We start from the raw sequence: 23,277 nt of genomic DNA on the forward strand, positions 1-23,277 counted from the left end.
TTTGGATTATAGACTCCTCTGGGAATCTGTGCGTGCATGCATGCTAAGTCGCGTCAATCATGTCCTTTACCACTAGCACCACCTGGGAATCTGTGGGAAGCTGTAATTTCCCCCAAACATGCAAAATTTAACATCTACAAACTCCTCTGAAGTCTAGAGATTATGGATCTCTGATTTTGTCCCGAATCCTTCATGCTCAGATGCAGCAACCCAGAGTCAGAGGGTGCTGACTCACCCGGGACAGGGTGAGCCCTGTCTGCCTTCCTGCTGTTCTCTGTGAAAGAACAGCTCCTTCCCCCACTTCTGAGCAGTCTCAGTAATTCTGTTCTCCTCAGCAAAAACTGGCTTAGCCATGCACACATGACTCGCTTCTGGCTAAAGAAATAGCCAAGACCTGGCAGCAACCCATGCCCATTGACAGATGAATGGATAAAGGTGTAATACATATATACAATGGAATACTGCTGCTGCTGCTAAGTCGCTTCAGTCATGTCCGACTCTGTTCAACCCCATAGATGGCAGCCCACCAGGCTCCCCCGTCCCTGGGATTCTCCAGGCAAGAACACTGGAGTGGGTTGCCATCTCCTTCTCCAATGCATGAAAGTGAAAAGTGAAAGTGAAGTCGCTCAGTTGTGTCCGACCCTCAGCGACCCCATGGACTGCAGCCCACCAGGCTCCCCCGTCCCTGGGATTCTCCAGGCAAGAACACTGGAGTGGGTTGCCATCTCCTTCTCCAATGCATGAAAGTGAAAAGTGAAAGTGAAGTCGCTCAGTTGTGTTCGACCCTCAGCGACCCCATGGACTGCAGCCTTCCAGGCTCCTCCGTCCATGGGATTTTCCAGGCAAGAGTACTGGAGTGGGGTACTCAGTCATAAAGAAGAATAAAATAATGCCTAAAATAATGCCATTTGCAGCAACACGGATGCAACTAGAGATTATCACACTAAGTGAAGTAAGTCAGACAAACACAAATATCTATGATGTCACTTGTATGTGGAATCAATATTGTTGTTGCTCAGTTGCTAAGTCATGTCCAACGCTCTGTGACTCCATAGACTCCTCTGTCCATGCCTGTGACATGCCAGGCTCCTCTGTCCATGAAATTTCTCCGGGCAAGAACAGTGGAGTGAGTAGCCATTCCCTTTTCCAGGCGATCTTCCCAACCCAGGGATCAAATCCACGTCTTCTGCATTCAGGTAGATTCTTTACTGTCTGAGCCACCAGGGAAGCCAAATGAACTTATTTATGGAACATAAACAGACTCACAAACATAGAAAATAAACTTATAGTTACAAAAGTGAAGGGATAAGTTAGGAGTCTGGAATTAACAGATACATACCCTTACATATAAAAGAAATAAAAAGTCAAGGATTTACTGTAGCATATGGAGCTATATTCAACATCTTACAGTACCTATCATGGAAAAGAATCTGAAAAAGTACATGTGTGTATATATATGTGTAAAAAAAATATATATATATATATAGCTATGTGTATATATAAAACCTAGCCACTTTGCTGTACACCTGAAACTAAGACTATATTATAAATGAACTATAAAAATAATTAAAACAAGAAAAATAAGAGGGTACTGGGGGCATCCTCCAAGAGACATAAGAAGAAACCATCTAGGAGCGATGCTGTGAGCTGATGGGAAGGGGAGCTGGCAGGGGCGGGGGAGCCATTCCTGCAGGAAGCACAGAGGTGGGAAGAGGCCAGGCTCCAGTGAGGTCGCAGCCTTGAGAGAACTGGACCTGTGGCCACCCCACAGCTGCACTTCTCGTCCTACAGGGTGACAAGCTTCCTCATTGTTCAAGTCAGGAGCAGCTTTCTGTTTCTTCTAGGAAATAATCCTACTTATCTCCTGATCCGGAAAGTCATTTCACAACATAGCAATTTTGAAAATTCTTTTTGTGTGTGTTTGAGTGTATGTGTGTGTGTGTCGGGGAGGACTGTGCTGGGTCTTCCTTGCAGGCTTCTCTAGATATGGCGTGCAGGCTTAATTGCCTAGGACCAGGTACAATCTTAGTTCCAAGGCCAAGCACTGAACCCACATCCCCTGCATTGGAAGATGGATGCTTAACCACTGGACCGTCAGGAAAGTCCCCAGCGTAACAATTCTAAACACTTGCTTCTGCACCACTCTTCCAACACAGGCTCTTTTGGGAGTGTGATTCAGGTAACTTCCGTAAGGACCTCAATTACCCCCAAATGGCTCAACTGTTTGTTTTTCAGGAATCTTGAGAGCCAAATTTTGTGATCCAGTGTTATCTCAGTCAGATGTGAAAGATCCCTCTCCCCTGTCCCCACAAAGTGTAAACTGAACCCCAAGGTGCAGAGGCTTACCTGGCACAGGTCCTCCTTCTTGGCCAGCAGGCTCAGGCTGACCTTCTCAGCCACAGCAGCTCTGTGAGGGATTAATCTGTAGAACTCGGTCAGCAACGTTTGCAGTTGCTCCTGTGTTTCTCCATTTCTCATTGCTTGCTTTACCAGGAGGAGAATTCCCTCTGCCTTGCTCACCTTTAAATAGAAGATGACACATGATTATTAAAATTTAACTTGATAATCTAGAAAAAGTAAAGTAACTTGTATAAAAATACCTAAAATGGTTCTTAGATACATCATGACTATTAGCTTTCGACTGGACATGTACAAAGCAAGCTTGATGCTCTTGAAAATGCATCTCATTTCCAAAGTGGGACGGGCTTAACTAGAGGAGGGAACCAGAGTCTTCAGTGGCAGCGTGTCTGCATCCATGTCCGCATCCACAGAGACGAGCTCTCACTAGGGGACTTCCTTCCACATGAGACATTTAGGAAGACATCTGGATCACACTCAGGCATGAAGCCCACCAGAACACCTTTTTTATCACACAAGCGCGTTTGGACTTGATCCCATTACTTTCTCCATGAGTTATTTCAATGTGTTAGTGCAGCCACACATGCTCTACCCCTGGGAACACGTTCTTCACCTGCTCCTTCAATTGTACACAATCAAGAAGAGCCTCCTGATGGCTGCAGGTGCACCTGCCCTTCCCCACATGGTTGAAGGCTCAAGACAGTCACTCTGAAGTGAGTGGTCTGTACCTCTCCCTGAGGACCCACAGTGCCCATGTCCCAGGCCTGCCCTGCGCTGCTCCCAAGGCTGACGCTGCAGATGGGACTCTTCCTCGGAAGCCCATTTCCCAGCAGCGCCCCTCGCGCCCCTCTCTCCAGTGCGAGAAGAAGAGCAGCAGCACAGCGGGAGTCTGGTTCAGACGAGGCACAGGCCTCTAAGCCACAAGCAGAAGGCAGGCTTGCCTGGCAGAACCTGCTTCCAGGACACGGCACTCACGTCATTCAGGCTTATCATGCCCACGGGTCTCAGCAGCGTGTCCTCCAGGCGGCCGAGGGCTTCTGTCCAGAGCATCTCCACCAAGCCGCTCACCTCCGGGCTCAGGGAATTTGAGTTTATTACCTCCTCCAAAAGCAACTGCAACCACAGAGAAACACCCACAAAGAGTTCATGAGTGTGCCCTTTTAAACCTGAGATGAACAAGGTGTGAGAGGAAACAGCCCATGTCATCCCAGGAGAGAGTGACTGTTAACGCTGGGCCCCTCCCAACTTGTCCCTGCTCCTTGTCCTCCTCTCTCGACCCTCTTTTACCCTCATGCTGTTGTCCCTCCTGCCTTTTTCTGCACCCTGCAATTCTTTAGGCCTGCTGTGGCATTAAAGATCAAGTGGCATTAAGGGTTTGAGGACCTGGCCTGGCTCCTGGCCTGGCTCCCAGTGAAATCTCTGGGAAGCTGGAAGGTCTGTGACTCGTCCTGGGACTCACTCCCCACTCGACTTTGAGCCTCTCTGTGGGCCCCTCTTCCTCTCTTTTAACTCCTATTCTCGTCTCTTGCCAGCTTTTCATTTGTCATGAAGAAAACATTTCTGTTTAATCTATTTAATCAGTAATACAGAAGAATATGTAGAAATCAAGCTTACTGCTTGCAGTTTTTCAGATGCTAACTGGGTTGCTTCGGGTGTAAAATGTTCTCTCAGTAGAAAGCCTTGTTTCTTCAGTTCCTCAATATAATTCTCATAGTATTCACTTGCGTCTGCAGAAGTTTTCTTCACAGAGGACTGCTTCCTGGTCTGTAAGTTACAGCATGTAGCAGTGTCAGGACAGGAGCTCACGGAAGCCTATTAGCACATCGACCTTTGCTGAACACCAGCCGGGTGCCGCGGTGGGGGTGGGGGTGGGGGTGGGGGAATAGGGTCACAGACATGGCGCTGCTGCCAGTTTCCTGCTGTAACGGAGCTGAGAAACTAGTATTTCAAGGAATTACTTAACATTTTCAATTCTTGACAAAACAGCCTAAAACCTGCAAGTTGGGGGGAAAGTTTGAGAGGCAAGTCAAGTGGGAAAGAAGGCTTTCCCACTGGACTCACGAAAGAGCCTCAGGACATGTATTCAGAGCCCAGAATCTGACCTTACACACCATCCTACCCTGCTTTGAAGTCTGGCTTCTTCTAGCCTTCCAGAAATGAGAAAAACCGGGTGAGGCGAGGAAAGAAAAATACCTCAGAGATGAGGCATTGTTACAGACAGGCACAGCCTAAATCAAAGGACTGGCCTAGCCAAGGAGAAAGGGAAAGGTGCTGGCAGGTCACACAGACAAAGGCAGAGGCAAACACTGTGGTCACTCCCGCTGTCCTGATGGGGTGTCTGTCCTCCCCAAATCCTGCCCCATCCCAACCTCAGTGAACATGGAGGGCTTGCCCAGTGGGGATGTGGAGACCCTGCAGGCTGTGCATGAGGGCTGGATCATATGCGGCCAATAACCCTGCCCCACTGGCCGCAGGACACATACTATGTCCATGTCACTCCATTCAAGCAGGGCAAATTAAAAACAAAAATGAACAAGGGCCAAGATCCAATAAAATAAATTTTTACAAAAAAAAAATAAAAAAAGGTAAAATTTAACCTAATTTTGGAAGATTTCTACCACAATGGATTAACAAAGGACAAGGGCCAGAGAAGCTGTCTGTCTCATCAGGGAAGGTTATACCCGTTGAGGGAACAGACTCACCCAGGAGCAGAAGGGCCAGGCTGGGGGAGGGAGGCTGGGAAAGCAGAAGCAGCTCTGACACATTCTACCTGGTTTTCAACTTGATTTTTACTTACTTTTCACCCACATACCTAAATTCTCCACAAAACACGGTCTACATTTTTGGGTAGGTTAACAATGTCTTTCTCCTTCTTGGACACACTTGACCTTGGGTTAATCTTTTATGTCCTCATGGAATCTTGACAGGTGTGGGATACCAGCTGTAATATTTGGCAGAACTACTTGGGTAATGGAGTCCCATACCAGGACTGGAGGTCAGCAGTGTACACACGCGACAGATGGCCAGCCTGAGCCCTGGGCCCAAGACTGTGTAACTGTCTCCCTGCCGGGCATCAGGAACCTGGGGGCATCACCAGCAGTCTGGGACCTGAGATGTCTCCTTCCTAGACGACAGCTGACCCCTACTGTGGGGAATGGGTGAAGTGGGGGTGTCCTGAGCCCGAGAGAACCACTGTGTGGTCACTCGAAAGGGAGCCTGTGAGCCTCTGGTCAGTTAGTGTCTCACAGAAGACTCTGACAGGGCTGCAGGCTTTACTTGGAACTTCAGGTGTAGGCTCTGGGTTGTTTTTTTCCCTACCTGTCTTAGGTCAGAACCCTGCCCTTGACCTGACATTGACCTCGAGAAGGTCATGGGCACGGGCAGCCCCGCTTGCTGTCCCTGAGCCCAGGCACTTCACACACATTTCAGTAGCAGCTGAGTCACGGCGGGGGCGGGACCATGATTTGCTGTCCCTCCCAATTTCCAAGGGTGGGTGTGTTGTCTTTTCACCTCACACTAGGAGTGGCCTCTAGGCACCTCCCTGGTACACAGTAGGTGTTTAATGAAGTGAGTGAAGGGATCCAGTGCCAAGGTACAAACATTAGGAACGTTTCTGTAAGTAACTCAGAGCAGGAGCAGGAACCCGCACCCCAGGGAATGTTCTCCTGGCTCCTCACCTCCATATCCCAAAAGAGCACCTCTCCACTTTTCAAAATGGTACTAGCTAAAAAGAGAGACGCTAATGGATTGGCTGGTTCAACTGACCAGTTTTTACCAAATTCGCTATCAACAAGGTGGACAATAAAAACGTACGTGTCACCACAAAGCCCTTACCTGGGTGCCGGTGGCCAGGAGGAAGTGTGTGCATATCAGAAAGCCACGCTCCCCAGGGCCCTGGAGGCAATGCAGCTCCACCACAGCGGTCTCCTTACCTCCCTCTGTCACAACCTGGAAAACACGTTGCTCTTTCATAAGCTGCATTCACTAAATAACAAACCACACATGCCATTTAAAAATGTTGATTATAAACCTGATACAAATTATATCATTTGCAGATATAATTTAGAAAGTAAATAGAAAATAAAAATCATCTGGAGTCCTACTACAGATATGTAATCATTATTATTTTTCTATATTTCCTTCTGGGATTTTTGTTATAAATATACATGTATATGTTTAAACCATCCCACTTTTCACATTTTCTTAATCACAGAGGAAATGTTATTTTCAAGTTACATTTTATTAAAATATCTTAAAAATATAAATGGAGCATCATTTTAAATGCTACTGTTACTTTGCATTTATACGATGTGAGAGGAAAAGATTTTTGTTTTTCTTTTTAATGAAAAATAATGGAAATGCAACACAGTGTAAATACTTGGTGTGAAATCTACTCTTTTAAAATACAAGAAACTGTTAACAGAGAGGAGTATCTTCATTTTTTAATGTACATTTTTTAATGTAATTTTTGTGCTATTTATATTTTTATTATATTTTATTATAAGCATGCATTTATTTTATAATAAAAACACTAAAGTCAAACATTTTAAATGTGAAGTTTTTTACTATTAAAAATCAACTCATATATTAAGGAGTATTTATTCAGGAAATGCATAATTTTTCAAAAATGGGAAAATTATCAAACAGGAAAAATAATCAGAAGACTTCAAACAGCTTTGTTCCTTCAACTAGAAATTAGACTCTTACTTTTTCCAAGATGTTATATTTTGCAACTTCAAAATCTTGAGGAAAATGAGGAATTTCAACATCCTCTGCATAAAACCTGAAATTTATATAATACAATTTTAACATTAAAATGAAGCTTTAGATTAAACAGACTTTTCATAAAATTTTTCTTATAGCTCTCCTAATGCCATACAAAATATATTATAAGTTCTTAACACCTCCTTAGATATTCTAAAGATGGCAACAAGGTCCTGTGTAAAGATGGCAACAAGGTCCTGTGGAGAGAATGGATTGATCCCTTCTGTACACAATTCTAGAGCTCTGAGTGCTGTGAGTCTGCAGCAGAGGGCGGGGTGACATGTGTCAAAGAGATGGGGGCAGGGGAACCTGTGTTCACCCTGGGCTCTGGCCCTTGGAAGCCGGTCACTCAAGAGGGACCCATACCTCTCCAGACTACACTCAAGTCCTCTTTAAAATAAATTAGCTAATTGACAAAGTAATTAATTAAGGGTATCAGATTTCTCCTAGTCTGTATTTTTATTTTTGATATTTGTTCTCTCTTGTAACATGAAGATTAACAATAAAGTGGGATCAACTATGATGTTTAAATGACACTGCAGCTGAGGGTATGTACACTTTAAGAGGCCATATAGAACTTTAGACTCATATAAGTCATTTGGGTAAGGTTGTGTTATTTCTATCTCTATTTATTTATTTAAAATATCAGTTCAGTTCAGCTGCTCAGTCATGTTTGACTCTTTGTGACCCCATAGACTGCAGCACGGCAGGCTTCCCTTTCCATCACCAAATCCTAGAGCCTGCTCAAACTCATGTCCATTGAGTTGGTGATGCCATCCAAACATCTCATCCTTTGTTGTCCCCTTCTCCTCCTGCCTTCAATCTTTCCCAGTATCAGGGTCTTTTAAAGTATCAGGTAGAGACTAATGAATGGTCTTTACTCTGAACGATGTTCAGGAAGGTAACAGAAAGAGCAGACTGCCCAAATCTCATCTCCAGTGGTTTTTCTTTTTTAAAATCAATCTAACAATTACATCTAGTCTCATATAATACTGATAAGATAAAAATAATTATCACTATGGTAAGTGAATAACTAAAAACTTAATAGATAAGCAAGATAAATTAAAATACTATAAAAATACTGATGTACTAATAGCATTTTAATATTGAGGTTTACGAAACATTTCACAAACTATGTCAAGTCTTAAAGATCAGAAGTAGATTACTTAGTGAGTTCAACAGTGTTCTCCCCTTCTGTGGAACTGTCCAGCAATGAAGAATCATTCATTTCCATTCCTAGAATTAAAACAAACAAAGCATGTTTAATACTCAAATATATATTACAGTTAGTTAACAATAAACCTTGCCATGCTGTTATGTTTTCTTAGGTGTCCTGAAATTAGCTACGGGCTTCCCTTATGGCTCAGCTGGTAAAGAATCCGACTGCAATGTGGGAGACCTGGGTTTGATCCCTAGCTTGGGAAGATCCCCTGGAGAAGGGAACAGCTACCCACTCCAGCATTCTGGCCTAGAGAATTCCATGGACTATACAGTCCATGGGGTTGCAAAGAGTCAGATAGGACTGAGTGACTTTCACTTTCACTTTAAATTAGCTATGGGCTTCCCAGGTGGCGCTAGTGGTGAAGAACCTGCCTGCCAATGCAGGAGACGTAAAAGACTTGTAATTTAGACTGTACTTTGTGAGGCTCACTTGGTTCTCCTGTCCTGGGTCTGGGGGCGCTGGCACTGTCCACGCAGCTCCAGTCTGCAGGCCTGATGTATGCTGCTGTGGGTGTGGATCAGCCCTGCCGTATCTCCCCTTCTCTGAGGTCTCACTACCTACTGCAGCAGAAGGTAACACTGAGGGTGGCACTACCCTGAAGAACAATAGGTGTTTTTTTTGAATGTGCTAAGGAACTTGGTGTCTAAATTACTGAGGTCAAATTTCATGTTTCAAGGGCCTGCAAAGACTCTCAAGTAAACACCCACGCTCTATCAGATGCCCAGTGTGTGTCGTGGCTGTAGAACTCAGCCTCACAATGAACATGCTATACGTTGTGGACAGGGGAAGGGGGGACGGTCACAGGAACTAAACTTCAGCTGAAAGAGGTTTGTATGTTGCCAGCCCGGTGCTGGGATGTTCCAATTTCCAGAAGGATCTAGCGTTAAGACAACTTCAGGACCTAGAAGATACTAGCTGTCTTCTGCCTTTACATTTGCTATTAACATCATTGAAAAGAAAGCTATTGAAAGCGATACATTTTTCTTTGGAATATAAAATACCAGAAGTGATGAGCCAGACTTTGTGTATTATCTGAATGATGGGGTTTATGGTTCTTTTGCAAATAAACTGTCTAAGGACTTAAATACCATCCCGAAGATTCACAAGAAATACAAGGATGAAGTTTACAAGCAGCCCATGAGGTCCATCCTGTGATGAGCTTGATTAAACTGTGGAAAACTCTCTTCTTGAATATGGGAGGCTGGCTTTTCTCTGATAGCATGGAAGCAGACTCTTTCCACAAATTATCTGCTTTGAATGCTTTTTCAGAGCCAGCCGTTTATCACAGGATGTCATTCAGTGACTGGCAAGAGGGGAGGATGCTGCAATCACTTTGGACACAATGATGAAAGCTCTTCTCTGTGCCTTCACCCACTCAGCCAAGCCTCCAAGACAACTTCTCCACTTCAACAGGCGTCAGCACTTTGTTTAGAAAGATCTGAAGTAGCAGGTGAAGTTTGTCTAGTCTACATTCCAGTGTGGAACAATGTGAACAATTTTATTCTGTTAATTCTCTTGCAAACAAAAACCATTAGTATTAGGTGTTTGGGACCAGAACAAACCAGCTTTCATCTATAATTCACTGTGGGTAATTGGGAGATTTAGGTAATGTGTTCAGATTTAAACGTGACACTTTGCCCTACCTTATATGCATTTAAAATTAAATATGCAACAAAATGGAGGATGTCATGGTGATGGAAGCCTACTCACTGGATTCCCCATTAAACAATTTATATACAAATAGTACAAGTTTTCATATTAAGGATTCACATTAAAAAATCTTGTAAAGTCAACATCTTTCACTAAGATGTATCAAATGTCAGTGGAAGACCAGTGCTGACTTCAGCAGATATGTTCAGTGTATATACAATGTGTAAATTTATGCTTTGAACAATAGTTTAATAAATGTAAAATTGCCTCATAGTATTTGTTGTATTTACTAATGTAGCCTTTGTATGACAATAAAATTTTGAACAGATTAAAAAATTACACATCAAGCTTTCTGAGATTACCAGTGTTTTTGTAGTCATTTTGAATCTGAGTGTACCAGACAGAATATTGAGAAATCTATTTCTATTGCTAAAGTAGTCTTTTGCCCTTCACTAGTTTGCTGACCCTTTTCTGGGATGACAAGAAGCCTGCTTAGTTTCATAGTATTTGGATAATCTTTTGTCAATAATATCTTTGATAAACCTAAATGTTTACTGTAGAAACTCTAATACATTAAGTGTGTATGCTCAATCGCTAAGTTGTGTATGACTCTTTGCAACCCCGTGGACTACAGCCCACCAGGCTTCTCTGACCATAGGATTTTCCAGGCAAGAATACTGGAATGGGTTGCCATTTCCTTCTCCAGGGGCTCTTCCTGACCCGGGGATCAAACCCACATCTCTTGTATTGCCAGGTGGGTTCTTTACCACTATCGACAGCTGGGAAGTCCCAAGGAAGCCCAATACATTAGGCAGTTGACATGAAATACTTACTAGAGCTGCTCCATTCTTCTTTGGAAGCTGATGTGATGTCCAGTGACTCACTGGGACCATAAATCTTTGTATCCAGCAGTCTCCTTTCTTTGATAGATTCCCATACAAAATCTGGGTTTGCAATAAGAATATGGTTCTTCCGAATAGACTTCAGCTGATACTGGCTCAGAACATCAGCATTGTCTAAGATTACATGTGTGCACTGAGAAAAAACAAGTAATTATGCATTAGTAAAAACAAAAATTAAATAAATTATTTGTACCTGTTTTTCACCCCATTGGTACTAATATTTCTCAGATTTATAAAACTCTTATGAATGACAATCTCTAGTTACATAAAAGTTTTAAAAAATCAACACAGTATGGATATGGGTGTACCATAATTAATTAACCAACTAACTACCTCATCATAAAAAGTAAAACTTGAAGTCCAGTTGTTAGACCCCAGGCCTGAAATGCAGGGCCTGCCCCTAGGCTGCGCTTCCCTCTGGGTCACTGGGGGAGCCGACTCCACCTGCCACTTCCTGGACCACAGCCCACAGGGAACCTGCTTGTTCTACGAGGCACATTCTGTTCCAGCCAGGAGGTACTGGGTGCTTCTCTGGCATTTAATACTTTGCCTGTGAATGTCAGAAATGAAATGTCCCAATTTGCCACCAGTTAGGCAGAATCACATGACTTTACCTATCTCACCATCTCTGTGGATGGGTGAATAATTCTTGCCTATTCTCAGTCCATTTTCTGGGTAGAGAATGCCAACATGGTCTCTAATTTTAGAAACTTTGCAATCTTTTTGGACATTATTTTTCAATATATATAAACATCTGAAATGTGCACACCAGGTACTATAACAAAGGAAGTAGTTTGATACATGACAGTGAGGAATGATCTCTCAAAATTGTGAAGTGGAAAAGTAAGTGTAGAATGTGTGTTTTCTGTGTCTGGGCTGAAACAGAGCTGTGTGCTCATGTGCACTCATGCGTCCTCGTGTGTGCTGTCTATGCAGAGAGCAGCTCCAGAATCGGGAACCATGGTGGGAAATAAGTTAAATTATTATTTTGCTTTTTAGATATTCTACAATGTGTAGATACTTCATATTTATTCAAAAATAAATTGATAGAATTATAAACAAATTAAAATAAATAATGAACGCCTTTGAACTGCTCATTTTACTCTTAAGGAAATAACTAAAGAAAGGATGGGACAGGAAAACATCCAGCCCACCACTGTCCACAACAGTGAAAACTGGAAACAACTGCACACTTTCTCTTGCCTTTTCTGGCTTTCTCCTGCTGCCGATTTCCTCTGCTTGCCCTTCTAACCATGACTTACCCTCAGGTAACGCACAATGTTTATCATACAGTTGTCATAAAATTTGAAAATACCTGAGCATTTAATAAAAAGGAAAAATTTCCACCATTTTCCTTAATATCAGTTTGTAGTTTTCTCTTCTGTTGACGAGTTAAGTGCTTGACTTTCAAACAGAAGGTACAGTTTGTGAAGATTCCCACAGTCATCCTGTAGGAAAAAAAGTTTCAAGTCAAAGTCCTTAAGGATTCTCTTTCCAGTGAATACAGTCGACAGTGAATTTAGAATTGTTCTACAGGAAAACTGTGGGGCAGTTGGACGTTATTTTTTTAGGAAAGATATTGCAATCATGTTATAATCACAGAATCTGAACATTATCCAAATTTGTAAATTGTATGTTGGTTTCTAATTTTTGTGGCTAATACTGTAACACCCCAAGATCTTTTTGCATAGACTCATGATACTCATCTTAATGAAAATGTAGCGTATTTCAGTTATAAATGGGTGTGTTTTAAGACAATGAAAGTGAAAGTCGCCCAGTTGTGTCCAACTTTTTGCGACCCCATGGACTGTATAATCCATGGAATTCTCCAGGCCAGAATACTGGAGTGGGTAGCCTTTCCCTTCTCCAGGGGATCTTCCCAACCCAGGGATCGAACCCAGGTCTCCTGCATTGCAGGTGGATTCTTTACCAGCTGAGCCACAAGGGAAACCTCAAAATACTCGAGTGGGTAGCCTATCCCTTCTCCAGTGGATATTCCCGACCCAGGAATTGAACCGGGGTCTCTTGCATTGCAGGCGGATTCTTTACCAACTGAGCTATGAGGGAAGCCCATTTTAAGACCATAGAAGCATTTATTTTTAAATTAAAAACTATGATTATGTGACAGTGAAGCCATGAATTTTTACATATAATTCTTCTCTAAACTTAAAGAGACTCATTAGTTACACAAGTTTCTGTAAAACCATTGTGGGGAAAAAAATCTGAACCATTAGTAATAAAAATACTGTTATTTTTAGATATGACATAGAAAAAAAAAAGAATTACTTCTAAGAAAAATAAACATATTTTTAACTGAAAGAACTTTTATGTGTATTTAATAATAAACTAATGAATGGTGAGATACTGGGTTTAATAGACAGTAGCTATTTGTCAGGCTTTGAACCTGGAGTCTCTCTGAGAGCTTGTCCACAGTGAGCTGGTACTTTCCAGAAGTCTGCGGGTCCCACTGGGTTGAAGATGGTCAGTGAGCAGGTAACCTCTCAGGATGGCCTCCCCCGCTGCACCTGCCCTTGATCGCTGGGTTTCCCTGGCTGGAGTCCCACCCTAGGCCCTCTGCTGGGCCGTAGTGCCCATGGGAGACCCAGAATGCACCTGTGTGCCAACGACCCCCAGTTTAGCACAGGTCTACTGGGTCTCAGCGTGGGCCCCTGACATGTCCAATCTCCTCCTGGCCAGCCCCCACCGGGGTGCGGTCCTAGGTCAAGGCCCCACTTGCCATGGGCACCTGCCATAGGCAACTGTTCCTGTTCCCCCCATCCCTGGAGCCAGGCTCCCTCCCACCCCTATAGCAACCCCTACCCCCCACAACCTCCCCTCACCCCCAGCAGTGGAACCTGTTTCCCTTTCCTGCCAACCTCTGCTCCCCTGTGCCTCTCATTCCTTCGCCACACTGAAGCATGAACCACCATTTTATTTTGAAAATTATGCTTCAAATGAAATTCAATTTTCCTGTCAGAGTTCAAAGCATGGCCTCCTCGCAGCCTCATCCTGGCCAAGGTGGTTTTTCTTCAGGTTGGCAAACCCTAAGGGCCTCCACACAACTGTTCCTCTCCCCAGGACCCTCCCACTGCCGCCACTCACACTGGTGTATCACACCCAGGACCTAGTGGTGTCTGCCCAACAATCAACAAACTAAGGCTTCACATTTCTTGTTTCTTACATGGTCTAAGATCTGGTTAAACAGAAGTGCCTGGATTTAACTCTGCCTTTCAGCGGCATTAATGTTTACTAACTCCATAACTTCACAGGTGTTGACTGTCTTTCACATGCAGATGGATTCATAATTAGCACTATGTACAAACAAGAATGCTGATAGATACTGTGAAAGATATGAGACTACGCTATTCAGGTTCATCCACCTTGCTCTCAGTCTCCAACACTGAGAACACTGTGTTGGCCAGGAATCGAACCTGGGTTAACTGCTTGGAAGGCAGCCACACTCACCACTATACCACCAACTCTGCACACGTGTATATAGCACACATGTATGAAAGAAAAAGCACCTGTGATCCCTCCATCCAGAAACAACCGCAACTGTTGATACTGCGATATTTCTTTTTGGTATTATTTTCCCCATATCATTACTATTTTGTACAGTATTCTTATAAAATGTTATTTATTCATATTGTTTTTTTAAGTTTATGGACAGTTTCTCTAACTTTTCATGAGAATTTTCCTATGGCACTAAATGTTCTTTGAAAGAATTTGTAGTGGTGCATAAGCTTTCTGTTATTTAACTCCTACCCTGTCATCAGGTATTTGGTTATCTAAAATTGTTCATTATACATTTTTTTTTCCTGTGTGGTTAAGTATACATGGGCTTTCCTGGTGGCTCAGCAGTAAAGAATCCACCTGCAATGCAGGAGACACAGGTTTGATTCCTGGGTCAGGAAGATCCCCTGGAGAAGGAAATGGCAATCCACTCCAGTATTCTTGCCTGGAAAATTCCACAGACAGAGGAGCCTGGCGGGCTACAGTCCATGGGGTTGCAAAAGAGTTGGACATAACTAGCACAAAGTATACCTAACCTAAAATTTACCATTTTAATCATTTTTAAAGGAAATCAACCCTGCATATTCATTGGAAGGACTGGTGCTGAGGCTGACGCTCCAATACTTTGGCCACCTGATACAAAGAGCAGATTCATTGGAAAAGACCCTTAATGCTGGGGAAGACTGAAGACAGGAGGAGAAAGGAACAACAGAGGATGAGATCGTTGGATGCCATCACCGACTCAATGAATGCGAGTTTGAGCAAACTCTGGGAGACGGAGAAGGACAGGGAAGCAGTTCATGGGGCTGCAAAGAGTCGTGTCCGACTGAATGACTGAACAATAATCATTTTTAAGCATACAGCTCAGTAGCATTAAGTACATTCACACTGTGAAACCAGAATATACAGATTTTAAACATATTAATAAATCTCTGTCCATGGAATTCTCCAGGCAAGAATACTAGAGACTGTTGCCATTTCCTTCTTCAGGGGATCTTCCTTACCCAGGGTTTGAACTCGGGTTTCCTGCATTGCAGGCAGATTGTTTACTGTCAGAGCCAACAGGGAAGCCAGGGGAGGAAATGCCAGCTGTAAAGATGCCAGATTGGGTGGCAGTGAGCTTCCTCTGGTACAGCAGAGGCTGCATGGGCAGGAGAGAGACTAACACTAAGTTTTGTGAAACTTAAGTCTGGCCTTGACTCCTGTCTTCCTGCAGGTTCTGTCTGGAGTCTCCCTCAAACACCTGCCTCTTCTCCTGTGAGCAGTTTCCTGACAGACATACACCACCTGTCAAGATCTTCTCAAACTTTCTCTACATGAACTCAATCTCACATCTTCATTGGAGACTGCTCTGTTGTATGTGAGCTCTGGGTGTCTTCTACCCATCAGGCCCAGTTCAGCTTCAGGTCTGAAGAAACTCTAGCACTCCCCTCACAAATCCTGTCTCTATCTAGAAACTATGGATGCATCTGGGAGCAAGAGGCTCACTGCCACCCAATCTGGCATCTTTACAGCTGGCATTTCTTCCCCTGGCTTCCCTGATGGCTCTGATAGTAAACAACCTGCCTGCAATGCAGGAGACCCGGGTTCAAACCCTGGGTAGGGAAAATCCCCTGAAGAAGGGAACAGTAAGAGTCTCCAGTATTCTTGCCTGGAGAATTTCATGGACAGAGGAGCATGGCAGGCTACAGCCCATGGTATCACAGAGTTGGACAGGACTGAGGGACTAATACTTTCCCTTCACTTCAAGAGCCCACAGCAGTGGCTTTAATCACACATCTCCCTGTAATCATGGGAAGGCCTGCACTCTATCAGTGTCTCCAGGATGGCAAGCCTATGTGAACAGCTGGTCCTTGGTCATCTTTATATCCTTGGAATCTAGACATCTTTTGGCACACAGTAGGCATTCAACAGGAGAAGGCAATGGCAACCCACTCCGGTATTCTTGCCTAGAAAATCCCATGGATGGAAGAGCCTGGTAGGCTGCAGTCCATGGGGTTGCTAAGAGTCGGACACGACTAAACGACTTCACTTTCACTTTTCACTTTCATGCATTGGAGAAGGAAATGGCAACCCACTCCAGTGTTCTTGCCTGGAGAATCCCAGGGACGGGGGAGCCTGGTGGGCTGCCGTCTATTGGGTCTCACAGAGTAGGACACGACTGAAGCGACTTAGCAGCAGCAGGCATTCAGCAAACAATTGCTAACTATAAACTCTTCCAAGCCTGAATGAAAGCCTGCTGTGTGCTGTGCTTAGTTGCTCAGTCCTGTCATACTTTTTGTGGCCTCATGTAGCCCGCCAGGCTCCTCTGTCCATGGGGATTCTCCAGGCAGGAATATTGGAGTGGGTTGCCATGCTCTCCTCCAGAGGAATCTTCCTGACCCAGGGATTGAACCTGGGTCTCCTGCATTGCAGGCGGATTCTTTCCAATCTGAGCCACCAGGGAAGCCGGAATTTAAGCTTAGGAGTATTAAAAAAACAAAACCAAACCCAAAACCCTTCTGACACTACCTGCATTTCTGGGCTCAAATGTCATTAATTCCGCCCATCTCTAAAGGGACTGTTAAAACCCCTGCAATGGCAAAGGACACGCAGCCGCCTGTTCTAAGGAGCTGAGACTTTGCACCCACGTCCGTGCGCTTTCCCGAGCCTTCAGCTACTCATTTCCGGGCTTTCCACTTTGGATTCACAGGTACCTTCCGTGTTTCCGTCCGGGGCTCCCTGTCACTCGCCAGGTCGGGCTACATTCCCTGATTAGTCACCAAAATGCAGTATTAGGCAAGTTTCTTTCTCTGGAACCTAACTTTCAGGAGAAAGCCTGTTTAGCACATTGGAAACAAGAAAAAACTATCCAAAAAAAAAAAAAAAACCCCACCCAAGGAAAAACTAAGTTCTATCTCCATCGGCTCACTTTTGCGAGCTGGGGACACGCCGAGGCACCCGGCAGCGGGGGTGTTTCTTGGCCGGCGGCGGCGGCCGCCGCGGTGAGGGGACCGGCCCTCCCCGGACGGTCGGCGCGGTCCCCTGCCGGCCTCACCCCCGGACCTTCAGCTGACTGCCCGCAGCGGCGCCCACGCACCTGCCTGAGGCTCTGGCCCACTCGGGCGCTGGCGCCCCTGAGTTCTCGGCTTCTGACTCCCAGGCCTTCAGGACTTGGGACTCCCGGGTCCAGGCCCTTCCGGGTTCCGGGCGCGCCCCCGCCGCGGGTTCTGGGGTTCCGGCGCCGCCCTGGACTGGCCGCAGCGCGCACGGCGGACGTGGATAGCGCCGCGGACGGCGACAGGACTGCGTGCGGTCTTCCAGCGTCAGGACTCGGATTCATGTTTCAGGCGGCATTTGGGCTGTGAGGAGAACTCCAAACTTCGTAGTTTGGGGAAAGCGGTGGTGGTACTGCTTGAGGAAGAAGGGCAGTTTTCCGGAGCGGGAAAAGAACAATGTCGAGAGGATTTGAGATTGGGGAAACATGAGGCTAATTTTAGTGCAGGATTCTGAGAGTTTGTAGTTCTTGGTAGTGTTACTGAGTAATTAGAAATATGTGTTTTCCTTGGTAGCTCAGCCGGTAAAGAATCGGACTACCAATTGTGGAGACAGGGGTTCGATCCCTGGGTCGGGAAGAACCCCTGGAGGAGGAGGGCATGGCAACCCACTCCGATTATTCTTGCCTGGAGAATCCCATGGACAGAGGAGCCTGAAGGGCTGCAATCCAAGGGGAAGGGGGGGGGTGGGACGGGGGTGTCGCACAGAGTCAGACAGGACTTAAGGACTAAACAAGGACAACAACAATCTGCCATTCCAGAAAGGAGGGGCTGGCCACTCACTGAGTAGAGGGGCGATAAGTTCAGTCACTCAGTTTTGTCCGACTCTGCGACCCCATGGACTGTAGCACGCCAGGCTTCCCTGTCCATCACCAACTCTCGGAGTTTACCCAAACTCATGTCCTTGGCGTCGGTGATACCATCCAACCATCCTATCCTCTGTCGTCCACGTCTCCTGCCTTCAATCTTTCCCAGAATCAGGGTCTTTTCCAATGAGTCAGATCTCCACATCAGGTGGCCAAAGTATTGAAGTTTCATTTTCAGTATCAGTTCTTCCAGTGAATATTCAGAACTGATTTCCTTCAGGATGGACTGGTTGGATCTCTTTGCAGTCCAGGGGATTCTCAAGAGTCTTCTCCAACACCGCAGTTCAAAAGCATCAATTCTTCGGCACTCAGCTTTCTTTATAGTCCAACTCTCACATCCATAGTGACTACTGGAAAAACCATAGCTTTGACTAGACAGACCTAATGGGAAATAATAAAATTCTGAAAATAGTAAATAAAATGGCAATAAAAAAGATGTAGAAAGAATATGGATTTGAATCCTGACTTTACTACTTAATTCCCAGGGGATTATGGACAAGCTACCTTACAGCAGTGATCCCCAACATTTTTGGCACCAGGGACCAGTTTCATGGGAGATAGTTTTTCTGCAGAAGGGGTGGGATGATTCAAGTGATTTACATTTATTGTTCACTTTATTTCTATTATCATTACATCATCTCCACCTCAGATCATCAGGCATTAGATCCCAGAGGTTGGGGGCCCCTACCTTACAAGATTGTGTGAGAATCAATTTAGCTGACATCAGCAAAAATGGTACAAGGTCCATCCCTATCCCAAAACAATTTGGAGGGACTGTGTAGGGCAACATTTGGGGGCTTAGTTCCCTGACCAGGGATCAAACACTTATACCCTTGTAGTGGAACCTCGGAGTCTTAATCACTGGACTACCAGAGAAGTCCCAAAACAGTTTCTTAAATTTATTTTTGAAACATCTTTTAAAACTTGACAAAACCTGTCAGAAACTACCTTACCAGATCCTAGAAGATAGTCAAAGGTTTACAACAAAAAAGTAGATGTATAAATGTTATAGTCCGGGGTCCTTGGACTCTCTTTAAAATGTTTGTTTTTATTATTTTTATCTTTGGCTGCACTGGGTCTTCGCTACTGCGTGGGTTTTTCTGTAGTTGCAGTGAGGGGGGCTACTCTTTGTTGTGGTGCACAGGCTCCTCATTGTGGTGGTTTCTCTGGTTGTAGCTTAGTTGCTACAAGGCATGTGGGATCTTCCTAGACCAGGGAGGGAACCAGTGTCCCCTGCATTGGCAAGTGGATTTCTACCCACTGTATGACTACGGAAATCCCCTTGGACTCCTTATCGATAGAAATTGACGAGGTCAGACTTGTGCTACAGTAAGAGGACATGAAAACAAACATCAGGTGTCCCTGCTCCAGGAGCTGGGGCGACCTGGTTCTTTAAATAGGGTGAGGGTAGGAACTGATCCGAGGAGGCTTAACTTGGGTGGTCTGCACACCCTTGCAAGGATCCTGCACAGGACCGACCCTTCTTTTGCTCTCAAGAGCGCAGGGCTGGAGCAGGGGGGATTAGAGCAGGTGGCTGGCATGGGCTGCAGCACCAGTCAGAGCTGCGCTGCCTCTGATGCGCTCCTCAGAAAGTGCACCGATGCCTCCCCTACCCCGTTTAGGGGTCTCAGCCTGTTCTGTGCCTCACAGTCTTGCAGTCGCCTCAGGTGCTGCACCTTTACCTAACATGGAGCTGTGGGGGTGTGCTGGGCTGTGTGCTGGGGCGGTCCCAGGAAACCAGCCAGAACCCAGGCAGCGTCGGTCTGCTTCCCCTTGTTTCTGGAGTAAGCAGGCTTGTGTATGTCCCTCACAAGTGGAGTCTAGGGTTCTTACAGCCTTCCTATTAGTTCCACTGGTTTTCACACCACCTAAGGGGGTATGTCTTCCCAGTGTCAGACACCAGGACTAGGATGCCCAATAGTGGCTAAAACTGACCCCTCCCCAGGAAAGCCTGTGTCATCTCTCTCCTCTTCTGTGTCCCCTTCCAGGGTGCAGGTCCTGAGCCAATTACTTCTCTTCCCTTCCTACTTGATTCTGTGTGGATCTTTCTTACAGGCTTGGTTTTACAAGGCTGTCTGTCTCCAATTTGTCTTCAGTGAGGATTGCTCCACATGTAGATGTATTTTTGATATGTTTGTAAGTGTAGGCAAACTTTGTGTCCTCCTACTCTGCCATCTTGATCTCCCCTCCCTGGAATCAGTAATCTTATTTCTGAAGGGTAAATGTGCTGCTTTAAAAATGTGTAATAAAACATTTAAAACGCATAGAATGCTGCAAGTTGATCTGAAGCATAAAAACCCATAGAATGTGTCAAGAACCATCAGACGATAATTACAGTAAAGTCTTAATTAACTATCATTGTATTGCTCTGCTGTGATCCCAGCAGATTCAGGCTAGAATTCTCTTTATTATCTACTCCACATTATTGCTCGGACATTCTAGAATATAGTGCATGTGATAATCCCTTCATTGTTTAGACTCACAGGTTTCCATGACCTTTTGCTGCAAGCCCAACCCACCAGCACTAGTTCTATCCATATTAAAATGACAAGATTTTTTTTTTTTTAAGATGTCTTTCTGCATCCAACGTAGTTAGAAATTTTCTTACTGAGGTAACATTCTGGAAATCTGAGCCTTAGGACCTTAGAGAAGAACTCTACTTCCCATGGATAAAGTGGGCTGTGGCTTTTCTTGCCTTTGCTTAGAGGCTGGGTACTCGCATCTCTCAGGTCCCTCTATCCCTTGCTGGGGTCACCTGTTCTAGCCTGGACAGCATCAGCATGGGAAGCCTCCCACAGCCAGACCTGAAATTCTGTCCTTTCTGGACAGAGCGGTCACTCCTATCATAGCTAGCAAAGAAAATTCCTCAACTCTCCAAAGATTTTTCATGCCCAATTAAAATAGTATTCTTAAAATAGTATTCTTACCAAATGACTTGAGAATTACATATTATTTTTATATCTTGCAGAACCATCTGACATGACCTATCGAGCTGGACTTTGGCAGACAAACTGAGTTCGTCAACAGTTGGAAGTCATAAAATTGAAAGTGCCTTGATGGATTTGTTTATGGTATAGATGTGATGATGGCTTCTTGGGTGAGGACTTCTCTAGACTCATCAAGTTATATGTATTATATATAGCTTTTTGTATGCCAGTCATACTTCGGTCTGGTGGTTTTTAAAAAGTGAAAAAATTTCCTAAATTTTTACCACATGGTAAGTGTCATACTTTTACATATATAAAAATATATGTATTTTTTACTACTTATGTACAGCTGTGTCAAGTCATAGCTGTGGCATGCAGGGCTCTTCCTTGGCACACAGGCTTCTCTCTAGTTAAGGCCCTAAGGGTTTATGTATGTGAGATCTTAGTTTCCTGACAGGGATTGAGCCCACATCCCCTACATTAGTAGGCGAATTCTTAACCTACCATTGGACCACTAGGGAACTCCCTAGACATATTCTTTTGATGTAACATTGTTGATAATTTTATGAAGCAGACACAGTTGTGTCCCGGTTTGCATGAGGGACTGGTTCCAAGACTCCCATGGATACCAGAATCCCTGAATGCTCAAGTCCCTCATATAAAATATATAGTGTTTGCATGTAACCTACTTAGATCCTCCCTATACTTGAAATCACCTCTATATTACTTATAATACCTAGTACATGTAAATGCTATGTAAATAATTATAGTGTTCAGGCCTACTGTTAGTTGTTCAGTTGTCTGACTCTTTGTGACTTCATGGACTGTAGCCCACCAGGCTCTTCTGTCCATGTAGTAAATAATTGTGGGTGTACAACAAATTCAAGTTTTGCTCTTTAAAATTCATATAAATTTTTTTTTTCCCTGCTGTTTTTCCAATCTCTGTTGAGTTGAATCCGCAGACGTGGAACCACAGTTGGGAGGGCCAAGTGTGTTATTATCATCCCCATTTTGCAGATGAGAACAGTTTCTGAGAACAGAACTCCTCTAATCCCAGGCTGCCTGACTCCAAAGCATGGGCCATTAGCCATTATATTACAGTGCCCTCCTGCCTCCAGTGATGACATAAAAGATTGTATCAGAATGGATAATTTGTGGCTAAAATCCCTTGTGGGTTAGCACTTAGTCTGACTTTTCTCTACATCAAGACTTGATGCAATATTTTTCATTGTATCTGGCAGTTCCTCCCCTCTCCCTCTTCCACCTTGTAATGGATTTTAAGAACCTTTAAGCTTAGTGGGCACCTGGGCTACAGGTGAGCATTTATATAACATTGATTTACTTTGCCAACAAAGGTCCGTCTAGTCAAGGCTATGGTTTTTCCAGTAGTCATGTATGGATGTGAGAGTTGGACTGTGAAGAAAGCTGAGCGCTGAAGAATTGATGCTTTTGAACTGTGGTGTTGGAGAAGACTCTTGAGAGTCCCTTGGACTGCAAGGAGATCCAACCAGTCCATTCTAAAGGAGATCAGTCCTGGGTGTTCTTTGGAAGGAATGATGCTAAAGCTGAAATTCCACTACTTTGGCTACCTCATGCGAAGAGTTGACTCACTGGAAAAGACTCTGATGCTGGGAGGGATTGGGGGCAGGATGAAAAGGGGATGACAGAGGATGAGATGGCTGGATGGCATCACCGACTTCATGGACTTGAGTTTGAGTGAACTCCGGGAGATGGTGATTGACAGGGAGGCCTGGCGTGCTGCAGTTCGTGAGGTCACAAGGAGTTGGACACAACAGAGCGACTGAACCGAACTGACTGAAAAGTCAGTTAAGACTTGAATGTAGTAAAAGACTAATTTATTCAACCAATAACCAATGTGATACTTAGACTGAATTAGAATAAAAATAGAGGAATAAAATATAGGCAAAAAAAGTAGGAAATATTGTGACTATTTTAAAAAGATACACACTTAAAAAAAATAAGACTTTTGGGCAAGCTTTCAAGCTAAAGGACTACAATAAATGAGGATGAGCATTTGGT

The 23,277-nt window shown here is 44.4% G+C and overlaps 1 protein-coding gene, 1 long non-coding RNA gene, 1 other non-coding gene and 1 pseudogene across 3 annotated transcripts in view; 2 read left to right on the plus strand and 2 right to left on the minus strand.

Moving 5' to 3' along the window:
* Positions 1 to 17,608, minus strand: part of PARP4 (poly(ADP-ribose) polymerase family member 4) — a 75,056-nt gene extending 57,448 nt beyond the window's left edge. Inside the window, exons 1-9 of the mRNA XM_069601721.1 lie at positions 17,489 to 17,608; positions 12,212 to 12,344; positions 10,828 to 11,029; positions 8,289 to 8,358; positions 7,066 to 7,141; positions 6,193 to 6,306; positions 3,973 to 4,122; positions 3,334 to 3,471; positions 2,347 to 2,520 (exon numbers count right to left, since the gene is read on the minus strand). Coding sequence (XP_069457822.1) covers positions 2,347 to 2,520; positions 3,334 to 3,471; positions 3,973 to 4,122; positions 6,193 to 6,306; positions 7,066 to 7,141; positions 8,289 to 8,358; positions 10,828 to 11,029; positions 12,212 to 12,343 — 1,056 coding nt within the window. The 5' untranslated portion in view covers position 12,344; positions 17,489 to 17,608. The remainder of the gene's footprint in view (positions 1 to 2,346; positions 2,521 to 3,333; positions 3,472 to 3,972; positions 4,123 to 6,192; positions 6,307 to 7,065; positions 7,142 to 8,288; positions 8,359 to 10,827; positions 11,030 to 12,211; positions 12,345 to 17,488) is intronic.
* LOC138446973 (antizyme inhibitor 1 pseudogene) lies at positions 8,481 to 9,786 on the plus strand (annotated as a pseudogene).
* On the minus strand, positions 14,307 to 14,378 carry TRNAG-UCC (transfer RNA glycine (anticodon UCC)). Its single transcript has one exon. It is a non-coding gene; the product is annotated as a tRNA-Gly (tRNA).
* A 20-nt stretch (positions 17,609 to 17,628) lies between the features above and the next one.
* Positions 17,629 to 23,277, plus strand: LOC138446633 (uncharacterized). The gene is made up of 2 exons (XR_011259483.1): positions 17,629 to 17,752; positions 21,279 to 23,277. It is a non-coding gene; the product is annotated as an uncharacterized lncRNA (long non-coding RNA).

The sequence above is a fragment of the Ovis canadensis genome, chromosome 10, assembly GCF_042477335.2.
Source record: "Ovis canadensis isolate MfBH-ARS-UI-01 breed Bighorn chromosome 10, ARS-UI_OviCan_v2, whole genome shotgun sequence".
Lineage (NCBI taxonomy): Eukaryota > Metazoa > Chordata > Mammalia > Artiodactyla > Bovidae > Ovis > Ovis canadensis.